Consider the following 12,441-nt stretch of genomic DNA (forward strand, 5'->3'; position numbering starts at 1 on the left):
AGGATATCTGGGACTTGTTTCAAAATATTGTGGGAATGGCCCTACGTTGATCATTGCTGAAATTAGGTGGTGGATGTTAGCAGTTCATTATTTTCTTCTCTCTGCCATTGTGTGTGTTTAACATTTTACGAATGAAAAGGTTTTCTTAAGGTAAGGCCTAGTGGTAAATTTGTTTCAGATATTTGTAATGCACATAGCATTGTTGTTATTACTATAAAATTATCCCCAGTGTTAACCTGCTTCAAAATGTGACCACATAATATTGTGTTTTTTCTGAATTGTGAGATTTATTTTTCTATTTTTGTCACTTTTATTTAAGGTAATGAGTATGGTGTCAGGATTTACACCATTAATTTCTGCAGGTATCTTTTCAGCCACTCTTTCTTCAGCATTAGCATCCCTTGTGAGTGCTCCCAAAATATTTCAGGTAAGTGTTTTTATATTACAGGCTTTATTAAAGGGAGAGTTAAAGTAATGCTTCTTAATTTGGAATTGTTGCTATTTACAAATTTATTTGCTTCTGTCAACCATATATATACATACATATGATACATATATGCACATAAAGACATACATAATTTTACGTGTATGAATGAATGTGAATATGTTTATTTATATAAACGTTTGTGCATTTGCCTGCTGTCAAGGTATAGTCTGAGTTGTCTTTTTAGAAGTGCTGGATGTTTGCTTTTTTGACATATTTAGCATACATTTTCAAGATGTCTAAGGTATAGGAATGCAGTCTAAGACTGCAAATAGGAAGTAGCAAAATATCTTTGTTCTAGTCAGTATGATGTCAACCTAAATATTTTATTTTACAAATATTTAAGTACCTAACGTGTGCTACACATTGTGTTCATTACTTGAGGGTATAATGATGTATAGGATAGACATTATCTCCTTTTAATGAGCATTAAACAGCTGAATACTGATGGGAAGTACTTTTTATTGCTAAATCAAATAAATGAATGTTGATTCTGCAGTCTTGTTCTTAATGCTGTATTTATAGCCAATGAGTATACTAAAGGTAGAAAATATCATTTAAGACAGTGTTCAGTAATGTTTTAAGAAAGGTAGTTAAGTTTTATAGTCAGGATTTTTATCTGCTTTAAGATTTCGGCTTGTTTTTCTTAAAATAGGTCACAACTATATCATATTTATCAAGCTTCCAACTTTGTTTTTACTTGTATGCCTGCTTCTCTGATTTCTTCTTCATAAAATTTAATTTCAACATGGGGATAGGGTAAGGCAGATAGAAATTTTGACTAGCATCCTTCTGATGTTTGAAATGTTTGAATTTCCTTTACATTTTGTAGGTGAAGCAGTATGTGGGACAGGATAAAAGAGATGACCAAGAATTAGAAACCTGAGTCTCAATCCTGATTAACCTATTAGAACTATCAGCACATCTGTATATCTAATTTTAATATATTTCATTTTAATGTTTTCTTTCATTAGGCTTTATGTAAGGACAACATCTACCCAGCTTTCCAGATGTTTGCTAAAGGTTATGGAAAAAATAACGAACCTCTTCGTGGCTACATCTTAACATTCTTAATTGCACTTGGATTTATCTTAATTGGTTAGTTATATAAATGGTGTGTTATTGTAGATTTTTGGTGCATCTATATTCTAGACATTGAATTATTAAATTATTAACAATGTTATCTTGGTATACTAAGTCTCTTTGTAATCAAAGAAAGTTTATAAAGTACTGTAACTAATAGCACTCAGTACATATTTGCTGAAATTATTGCCATTACCTCGTTCTCATTAGAGCTAAAGGGAATTCCTAGGTTATTTTTCCTAAAACAAATGTGATAATGGCATAAGGAAAAGGGTTCCAGTGTCCCCTGTGACATCAGTGCCTTTGGTGATCTATTTTTTTGGCACTCTGCCTCTGATCACAAGTGAGCTCTGTTGGGTCTTCCGCTGCTACAGATAACATTGGACTTTTTCAGGTTTTAAAGAATTTTGTCTAACCTCTGAGACTAGTTGACATTAAAAGGCTGATGTACCACCAAGTGTTGTGGGACTATGTGGAAACTAACTCCCATCTGATGCCGTTAGATGTGTATTTGGTGTAGCCACTTTCGGAGAACAAATGGGCAATATCTCGTAAACTTTTCTGTGATCAGCCGTTTTCCTTCTAGGTGTGTGCCCTGTAGAAACTTGTATATATACTTAAAGAGCCACGTACAATAATGTTTCTAGTCTTATTCATTATAGTGAAAAATGAAAGCAACCTAGATCAATAGAAGAAAAATATGCAGCAGTTAAAGGAATAAACTTGGTTTTCATATTTCAATGTGGATGAATTTCAAAAATAAATGTAAAAGATCAAATTTCAGAATGATACATGTGGTGTGCTATTTACATAACTTTTAAAACACGCAGAACAGTACTATATGATACATATAGACTATATATGTCATCAAACTATATATGACTGGACAGAATATACCAAGTTTGGAGAAGTGTGAGATAAAGTATAAAGGGGATTCAATAGTTTGCATAGGATTGGATTCCTGAAAAGTAAAGTATATGAGGCATATATGGCAAAATCTAAATGTTTATGAAATCTGGATGGTAGTTATGGGGTGCTGTGTTGTTAACTAAAGATTTGAAATACTTCATAATTGTAAAAAGTTAAATGTCTCATACGTCAATAAATCTCACACGTGTTTGTTTTGCAGCTGAACTGAATGTTATTGCTCCAATTATCTCAAACTTCTTCCTTGCATCATATGCATTGATCAATTTTTCAGTATTCCATGCATCACTTGCAAAATCTCCAGGTAATTTTACATTTTTAAAAAAGTTTATAAATATTATTTTTGATTTCAAAGAAAATAAAAGTATTGCCACATTTTAAAAGATATTATGTGTGGGATTAGTTCATTAATGCCAAGTCTGCCTTTATAGTTAATTCAAAGTAAGTCTTCAAAGATCTCTTTATCAGTAAGTTTACTGATAATATTGTTTGTCTTCAAAGCGTTTGGTAACATTAATCTCTAATTCTGATAACAATTTGAAAAATTGTTACTTTTTAAAAAACTAGTTTTTCAGTCTTTAGCTGATTTCTATTTTAGTTCTAAGAACATCATTATGATGTAGGTTACCTGTAAGAAAATGGTTTTAATATAGTGAATTCTGTAAAATTCTGACATAAGGGGTCTCTATCAACTGTAAATGTATGAGACTTTTCTTATAAACTGTGACTACCATTGCAAATCAGGAAAGGAACTGAAGGAACAAAAGCATTGTTCCTTTTAAAGATTTGAAAGTCTGAGAACAGGGAAGATAAAGTATGAGAACTTTGGACACAAACATTCTAGCATCAGGTTTTTACTTTAAATATATAAATTTTATTGAAATGATCTTTTAAAATAATTTTGCCTGTGGAACTACTTACCAATGAAAATTTAAAAACATGGTCTTCAACATTTTTTAAAGTGGGCTTCCTTCATAGTATGTGTTTCTGTAGTCAGCTCTTAGTTCTAGCAAGTTGATTATGTTTTTAATGATTTTAATGAACATTTTGTTTGAAATGTCTTATATATTCATTAGACTATGGATATGAGTCATCCTAGAACCAGAAAATAAAGCCTAGTTACTACTAAGGATTCAATTTGAAACCTTTTTTTTCTTTTTAAACCTTCTGTAGTTTTTAACATTCACCTAAGGTAGGTTGATTTACTCTTTTAGTGAAGAGTTTATTGAATACAGAACTAGTAGGATACAGTAATGTGGAAATAGATATTACCTTTTCATAGTCATCAAGAATTGTCAAATTCAATTGTGATCAATAATAGTCTTTGACTTCACTTTTTAGTATTATACGTAATGCTTAAAGTCCTCTCAGTGTGGCAGCCCTAAAGAATGTTATTTTTGAATACATATGTACCATTATATAAAGCAGATGAAGTATTTGCGTGACTTTTATTTATTTGTTATTGTTAGGATGGCGTCCTGCATTCAAATACTACAACATGTGGATATCACTTCTTGGAGCAATTCTTTGTTGCATAGTGATGTTTGTCATTAACTGGTGGGCTGCACTGCTAACATATGTGATAGTCCTTGGGCTGTATATTTATGTTACCTACAAAAAACCAGGTTAGTAGCCTTTTTTGTTTGTATCCCAAGCTAGAAAACATCTAGAAGTTGTTATTTTTCATTTTAAGCATCATCTTTTGTGTATTTGAAAGCTACTTTGTATGAAACCTAAAATACGTTATTTCCAAACTCTTAAAAGTTTTATTTTTTTCAAATACATGTAGTTTTAATAAAACAGTTACTTCGAGATTTTTTATCCTTACGATTTCCATTCTTACTCATAAATTAAATTGATCCTATTTGTAGAAAAAAATAAATGCATATAATTAACATTTTGCTGCACTCACTATATTTTAAAATTATCTTTTGAAAGGATCCAGTTACAGTACTGTAGTAGCTATATAGCCTAATAAGCTAGGCTATTTATATATATAACCTCCTGTGGTCTTAGAACTGTATTGAATAACATGGAGTTAACAACATATTGGAAGACATAGTGTCTTTCCCACTAGGATACTGTGTAGCAGGGGAAATTGGACAAACTTATTTTAACTGGGCAATGATTAGTGATTTCCTAGTATGTCATATTGATAACAGCTAAGTGTATCTCCATGTAAGATGATGATGCTAGAGTATGTTAGGATTGGTCCCAGAGTATGTTAGGATTGAGCGTTATAACCTGTGACACAAGAAAGACCTGATGAGAAAGTCTTCATTTGGGCTTAATAGAATAGATTGGGAAGAGATTACAAGAGTAGTTTCAGTAAGAATACATTTTGTAATCCAGATATAAAATGATGAGCTTTTAGATTAAAGTGGTAGCTCCAGAAATGAAATAAACCATTTTAGAAGAAATTATTTCTCTAACGTACCTATGAAGTCTGTAAATTAACAAATGTCTAAAATCGTTTGAAGTTCAAGTTGTTTATTCAATAAGAAATAAAATTTTCCTGTTCAAATAACCCAGACAGTTAAGTACTATAAACAAGTATTTCTTAACCATTAGAAATTTGCACATTTCCCTTTAGACCTTTGGCTATACAAACAATAATTTTAACATATTTATTTGTGAAACTCTTTTAGAGTTTCTGACAGCATGTCTGCAGCCCTATGTCAGTCTTTTCTAAATTATACTTTTTCTTTAAATGAATTATAGTTCAGATTATCAGTCTTAATATCTTGCTGTATATGTGAACTATTGAAAGTACAATAGTGTATTTCAGCAGTTGACTTTTTAAATGTGAAAGCATGTTTAATTCTCTGTGCCTCAGATTCGCTATTGATTGGTTGTTATTACTGATGTTAATGCTGCATGAACATTATCTTTCCACAGATGTGAATTGGGGATCCTCTACACAAGCCCTGACTTACCTGAATGCACTGCAGCATTCAATTCGTCTTACTGGAGTGGAAGACCACGTGAAAAACTTTAGGTATGTGATAAAGAAGGAAACATGGAAGCATTTTCTTTTTGCTGGCTAGTCAGTTCTTATTTTTCAGTGACATTTGCATGTGCATTTCACATTTTTAATTGGACTAGGGCAGTTTAATTATTCAAGAACAAAATTGTACAAAGAGAAAAATTAATATCTACCTTAAAAAATGTTATGAGGGTTTTGGAGTTTTCTCACTTGAAGACTTTTAAATGATGCGTATCATCAATTCAAAGTTTTATTTTCTCCATGGCCATTAAAGTTATGTAACTGTATGAGATTCATAAAGATTTTTTGACATGCCTTATTTTGTACATTACCAACACACTAAAATTGTTAGTTGTGTCTTATCAGTGATTAACTGGAAGCAACTTATAGTGACAAAGAATCAGTGCTTACACTAAAGAGCATTTATTACTATTTTCCTCAATAAATGACTTTAAGAATATATTACCTTTTTGGATGGGCATGGTGGCTCATGCCTGTAATCCTAGCACTTTGGGAGACTGAGGCTGGGGGATCACTTGAGGTCAAGAGTTCGAGACTAGCCTGGCCAACATGGTGAAACCCTGTCTCTACTAAAAATACAAAAATTAACCAGGCATGGTGGCGCATGCCTGTAGTCCCAGCTACTTGGGAGGCTGAGGCAAGAGAATGGCTTGAACCCAGGAGGCAGAAGTTGCAGTGAGCCAAGATCATGCCACTGCACTCCAGCCTGGGCGACAGAGTGAGACTCCGTCTCAAAAAAAAAACAAAAAAAGAATATATTATCTTTCTAATAGTTTATTAACCCTCAGTATAAACTTTCTTTAGTCATGAGTAATCCCTCCTTATTGGCTTCTGCATGATAAACACAAATCTTTCCTATGTTTAAAGAAATGCTGAAACATAGATAAGTGTCAAAAGAATTGCTCTACCCAGTCTCCCTCCCAGTCAAAGTAATTGTTAATTTTTTTGTTACTTTTTTGAATTCCCCTCTTCCTTTTTGCTAGAATAAAAAGTTCTCAGAGACCACACGCAGGTCTTCAGCTTTAGTGTAGACAGAAATGGAGAAGAAGGAATGAGAGCTCTGGGAGGAAAACTTTTCACTTCAGCATATTTTGGATAGTGATGTCAAAGATAACAGAAAATAGAAATTATTCTTTTTATGTAAAAAGTTGTATCCTAGAACTGAGAGTATGACCAAGAGTCTATGTTTATTTGCCATTAATTTAAAAAACAAACAAAAAAATCTGTTGCTTTGGCTCATTGTAGTAAAGGCAACATTTAAAAAAAATTATTTTTGGGCATGGTGGCTCATGCCTGCAGTCCCATCACTTGGGGAGCCTGAAGCAGAAGGATCGCTTGAGCTTAGGAGTTGGAGACCAGCAGTTTCAGACCAGGCTAGGCAACATAGTGAGATCTTGTCTTGACCAAAAATTTTAAAAATAGCCAAGTATGATGGTGCATACCTGTGGTCAGGAGACTGAGGCTGGAGGATTGCTTGAGTCTAGAAGTGTCTAGGCTATAGTAAGCCATGATTGCACCACTAAATGCTAACCTGGGCAATAGCGAGACCCTGTCTAAAAAAAAAAAAAATTAGCCCAATTTGGCTTTTTAATTTTTACGAGAATTATACGTGAATATTGTGTAAAAAGGAAAAGCTAGTCTGCCAGGTTTGTCATGAAAATCAGTAGTTGCCTGCTGCTCATATCCCTCTTTGTCTCACAACTACAGGTAACCATATTATTTACTTCATAAATATCATGCTTGTGTTGTTGCACAGTTGTCCCGTTACCCACAGGGGTTATGTTCCGGGACCCTCAGTGGATAGCTGGAACTGCAGAGAGTACTCAACTTCATTGTCATGGGTCAGAACACCTTTTTGTGGTTGTTGTTCATGTCTCCTATCCACAAAGTTAGTGCCTTTTCCATCTTAACTAAGCCCTTATTGCACATTACAGCTGCAACTCTTACAGTTTGAAGTACAGAAGCAAAACTAGCTTGAATTTCTTTTTCCTTCCTTATAATTTCGCAGTTAGAAGACTCATTTTCTTACTGTAGATTTTAGTAACCTCTGCATATGATTTTTTTTCTTTCCTTACTAAGAACTTTCACCTTTTCACTTAAAGGAAGCATTTTACAGTTTTTCTTGGCGTATTCAAATTGCCAGCATCACTACTCTTGTGCTTTGAGGGCATCATGAAGTAAAATAAGAGTTGCCTGAACACAGGCACTGCGATATGCAACAGTTGATCTGATAACCAGTACAGATATTGGGCAGGTAGTATCTGTAGCACGGAGACACTGGATAAAGGGAGAATTTATGTCCCAGGCCAGATGGAGCCGGATGTTGAGAAATTTCACCACACTACTCAGAGTGATGTATAATTTAAAACTTATGAATTGTGTGTTTATGGAATGTTCTATATTCTGAAACAATGGAAAACAAAGCTGCAGATAAGGGGGGACTACTGTACTGTTTGATTTTTAATTTTGGGTATTATCGACTGATAGACATCAGTCTACAGACTTCATCTACATATGCCTACCACATGCATGCATCCTTACCTTTATACCCCATCCTCCCAGTATGTTTTATATCATGATTTTGATTATATCAATCATATTTGATATTTCTATTTCTATTTTTAAGACTTTTAAACCTGCTGTAACAGCTGAGCCATGTAGTAAATTACTGTTTTTTCTTTGCTACATAGCTTTTTTGTTTCCCCAAAAGTAATAATTTTTCTTCTTACTTAACTATATTCATCACTGTCTTAACCTTCACCAAACTTGCTGAACGATTTTTGTTGTCTTCACCTTGTAGTCTCTTACTGTTTACTGTTTCTTTAATTTTTGGGATTTAGCCTTGTCTGAAATGAAGTATCTCTAATACTTGGCCAGGGAAGTTCGGCATTGGTGAGTGGAGCTTGTCAGTTGAAATCCTTAATGTGGATTAATGTGGCTTTGCTGGAAAGAAAGGCTTTCTTTTTGATCTGATTAGATTTTCCAGAAAAGATTCTTTTAATCTTCTGCTTGTGGGTAGAGCATTCTGGGAGCCAAGTGGAGAAAGGAGCTTAAAGGTTTCAGGGTTCACTATATACATGTTCTTTAAACTCTCCTATTAAAAGTAGCTTACTTCTGCCCCCAGCTGTTGCTGGTGACTCCCAGACCAGGGGCTCTCTCCAGCAAATAAGCCCCAGCTTAGTAGGGTTGGGAAGGGACAGGGACAGTGACCTATCACAGTGATGGAAATGATTTAGATCCATCTAGTTACTTCTTGTGTAAACTTTTACTTTCTGTAACACAGTGTTCTGCCATGTCCAGAGGGACCTACTGTTCCTAACTCCTAGGCATTTTGGTGATTTTTAGATGTAAAATCAGGTAGTTTCATAGCTTTCTCATGTGCTTTTCAGATTTCATTTTTTCCTGATTTGTCAAATCCTTTACTTTTCTTCCAGTTGCTTTCTAGCTTTCAATATTTCAATGCACTTGTGCTCTAGATATTTTTGTGGTTTGTGACTTTAAAAAAATCTCTATGTCATGGAGAGCTTTGAGAAAGGAGATAAGGCAGATGTGCACTCTGCTGCTGTTACTCAAAGTCATCCCTAATAAACTTTGTACTGTACCATTTTTGGTATGATAAAACTGTACCAAATTACATCTTTGTGGTTTATTATTTAGTAGAGGTAGGGGCTACAAGTTAATTTCTCACAATAACGGATTCTGTTAGTTAGGGTATGGGTTAAACTACTGTAACAAAAAGACTGAAAAATACAGTGGCTCAAACAAGAGACACATTGGTGTCACATGCTTCTCCAGAAGTAGAGAGATGGTTCGTGACAGGTAAGCAGATTTGCTATACTTTGGTCACTCAGGACCCACATTCCTTATCAGTCATTCCCTAGCTGTTTTTGTTCATGTGGTCAGAGTCATCACCGCATCCATAGTCTAGCTTTCTGGAAAGGGGGAAGAATGTATGGAGGCAGCATAGCTTCCTTTTTTAAAGGACATGCCCTGGAAATAGGAACATACTTACGGGCTCTAAGTTAGTCATTGGGCCACATGTAGCTCCTAGGAAGACTAGGAAATATGCTATCTGGCTAAGGAGTTATGTAACTTGCTAAAGCTCAGAAAGCCTGGAGCATGATTTCATGTTTGATTGCCTCAAAGCAACTCTCCCAGACAGAATTGCTTTACCAGCTCATTTGCTAAAATTCTAAGTAAGATGGTATTTTTTGAAAAGTTGTTATTTAGGTTTTCATGCTTATTTTAAGGACTCCTCTAAAAATTAATGTTTAAGTCAGAAATTGTAGTCTGCAGTTCACTTTCTATTATAGTTTATTTTGATTATATAAATCCTTGTCTTAAAGAATTTTTGCCAACCTGTTTGGACCTACCAAATGGAGACCTGTATATTTTTTTCATTAAATATCAGTGATTTCCGTTTCTAGTCAGTGAAAATCAAGAGTTACAAATATATGAAAGGCATGCCACTGTCTCACATTTGCAAAGGCAATTGAATTCAGTTTTGGCTTTCATCATTGATAGCTAGAATTAAAATTTCTAGTTCAAGTAGAAATCTTTTTTTCACCATAGGTGATTTTACTCACGTGACAACAGTGATTAATGTTAAGCTAGATTAGAGAGGGCTGATACCATGAAGTAGTAGTAATTATGAAGTGATCAAGCTGAGAAGGAAAGTGACCTGTTTGTACATGAAGGCAAAGCTGTGCTTGCAGGAAGTTTTGCAAACTCTGTGAAAGAATTATTAATAGAATATTTATTACCTTTAGAAAATGAAAAATTGTTACATATTTGAAGGCAAAGCTGTGCTCGCAGGAAGTTTCGCAAACTCTGTGAAAGAATTATTAATAGAGTATTTATTACCTTCAGAAAATGAAAAATTGTTACGTATTTTTTTAACTAGCATGATAATTTCTTTCTGTAATACCTACCAGAATCTTGATGTATAATATTGCTTGTTATTGTAGAGGGACATTTGGCATGATGTTTGTTCCACGATTTTGTTTCTGCATTTCTCATGTACCATGAAGTCCAGGTTAAAAATACTATTTTTGAGGATCCTGTGGCCTGCGTTTTAAGGACAGTTGAATACAGAAAGCTTCTTAGAGAAACAACTTAAAATCATGTTCTTGTTGCCAGAAACACAAATTTATCTAAATTTGTCTTTTCATCTTAAATTAGGCCACAGTGTCTTGTTATGACAGGTGCTCCAAACTCACGTCCAGCTTTACTTCATCTTGTTCATGATTTCACAAAAAATGTTGGTTTGATGATCTGTGGCCATGTACATATGGTAAGTATCAATTTTGTTTTCTTTTTCAAGTTTTTTAAAGTTTTATTTTGGGTTCAGGGATACATGTGCAGGTTTGTTATATAGCTAAACACAGGGGTTTGGTGTACAGATTGTTTTGTTACCCAGGTAATAAGCATAGCACCCTGTAGATAATTTTTTGATCCTCCCCCTCCTCCCATCCAGTAGCCCCCAGTGTCTGTTTTTCCCTCCTTTGTATCTTTATGTACTTAATGTTTAACTCCCACTTATAAGAGTGAACATGGGGTATTTTGTTTTGTGTTCCTGTGTTAGTTTACTTAGGATTATAGCTTCTAGCTGCAGCCATGTTTCTGGAAAGGAAGTGGTCTCATTCTTTTTTATGGCTGCATAATATTCCATGGTATATATGTACCACATTTTCTTTATCCAGTCTACCATTGATGGGCATTCAGGGTGATTCCATGTCTTTGCTATTGTGAATGGTGCTGCGATGAACATGTACATGAATGTGTCTTTATGGTAAAACAATTCATGTTCCTTTGGAGATATGCCCAATAATGGGATTGCTGAGTCGAATGATAGTTCTGCTTTGAGCTCTTTGAGAAAGCCAAACTGTTTTCCACAGTGGCTGAAGTATAATTTACATTCCCACCAACAGTGTATAAGTGTTTTCTTTTCTCTGCAACCTCACCAGCATCTGTGGTTTTTTTTTTTTTTTTTGACTTAATAATTGCCATTCTGACAGGTGTGAAATAATTTTTTTATACTAAAATATTTTTATGCTGTATATAATTTGTAATTTATAGGGCTTTCTAGATTGGAAATAATTTGACAAACAAACCGGTTTTTTTTTTTTTTTCAGGTAGTTTTTTTTTTCAAAATATTTTTGCCCTTAAATGGTCTCAAAGTAGCATTTTGGAACAGATACTGAATTTTGAGCTCTCAATGTTTTTCTTATTCATTATGAGTAGATTTTAACAAACTGTGTTGTCCTTATAGAGTGGTTTGGCTTTTTGATACTTATGAAGTCAAAATTCACTGTTATTTTTCTCATTAATATGTCTGAAACTGGGCCCCTTCCTTATACCTTATACAAAAATTAAGATGGATTAAAGACTTAAACGTAAGACCTAAAACCATAGAAACTCTAGAAGAAAACCTAGTCAGTAACATTCAGGACAAAGGCATGAGCAAAGACTTCATGACTAAAACACCAAAAGGAATGGCAACAGAAGCCAAAATTGATAAATGGGATCTTATTAAAGTAAAGAGCTTCTGCACAGCAAAAGAAACTATCATCAAAGTGAACAGGCAGCCTACAGAATGGGAGAAAATTTTTGCAATCTACCGAACTGACAAAGGGCTAATATCCAGAATCTACAAGGAACTTAAACAAATTTACAAGAAAAAAACTACCCCGTCAAAAAGTGGGCAAAGGATCTGAACGACACTTTTCAAAAGAAGACATTTATATGGCCAACAAACATATGAAAAAAATCTCATCAGAGAGAAATGCAAATCAAAACTACAGTGAGATACCATCTCACACCAGTTAGAATGGTGATCATTAAAAAGTCAGGAAACAACAGATGCTGGAGAAGATGTGGAGAAATAGGATTGCTTTTACACTGTTAGTGGGAGTTCAAATTAGTTCAATCATTGTGGAAG

At 34.1% G+C, this 12,441-nt stretch overlaps 1 protein-coding gene across 1 annotated transcript in view; it reads left to right on the forward strand.

Annotated features, from left to right (window-relative positions):
* Nucleotides 1-12,441, forward strand: part of SLC12A2 (solute carrier family 12 (sodium/potassium/chloride transporter), member 2) — a 104,816-nt gene that overhangs the window by 62,831 nt on the left and 29,544 nt on the right. Inside the window, exons 11-16 of the mRNA XM_011942097.1 lie at nt 320-427; nt 1,459-1,582; nt 2,697-2,798; nt 3,964-4,119; nt 5,393-5,492; nt 10,683-10,794. Coding sequence (XP_011797487.1) covers nt 320-427; nt 1,459-1,582; nt 2,697-2,798; nt 3,964-4,119; nt 5,393-5,492; nt 10,683-10,794 — 702 coding nt within the window. The remainder of the gene's footprint in view (nt 1-319; nt 428-1,458; nt 1,583-2,696; nt 2,799-3,963; nt 4,120-5,392; nt 5,493-10,682; nt 10,795-12,441) is intronic.

This window comes from Colobus angolensis, unplaced genomic scaffold (assembly GCF_000951035.1).
Source record: "Colobus angolensis palliatus isolate OR3802 unplaced genomic scaffold, Cang.pa_1.0 Scaffold206, whole genome shotgun sequence".
Lineage (NCBI taxonomy): Eukaryota > Metazoa > Chordata > Mammalia > Primates > Cercopithecidae > Colobus > Colobus angolensis.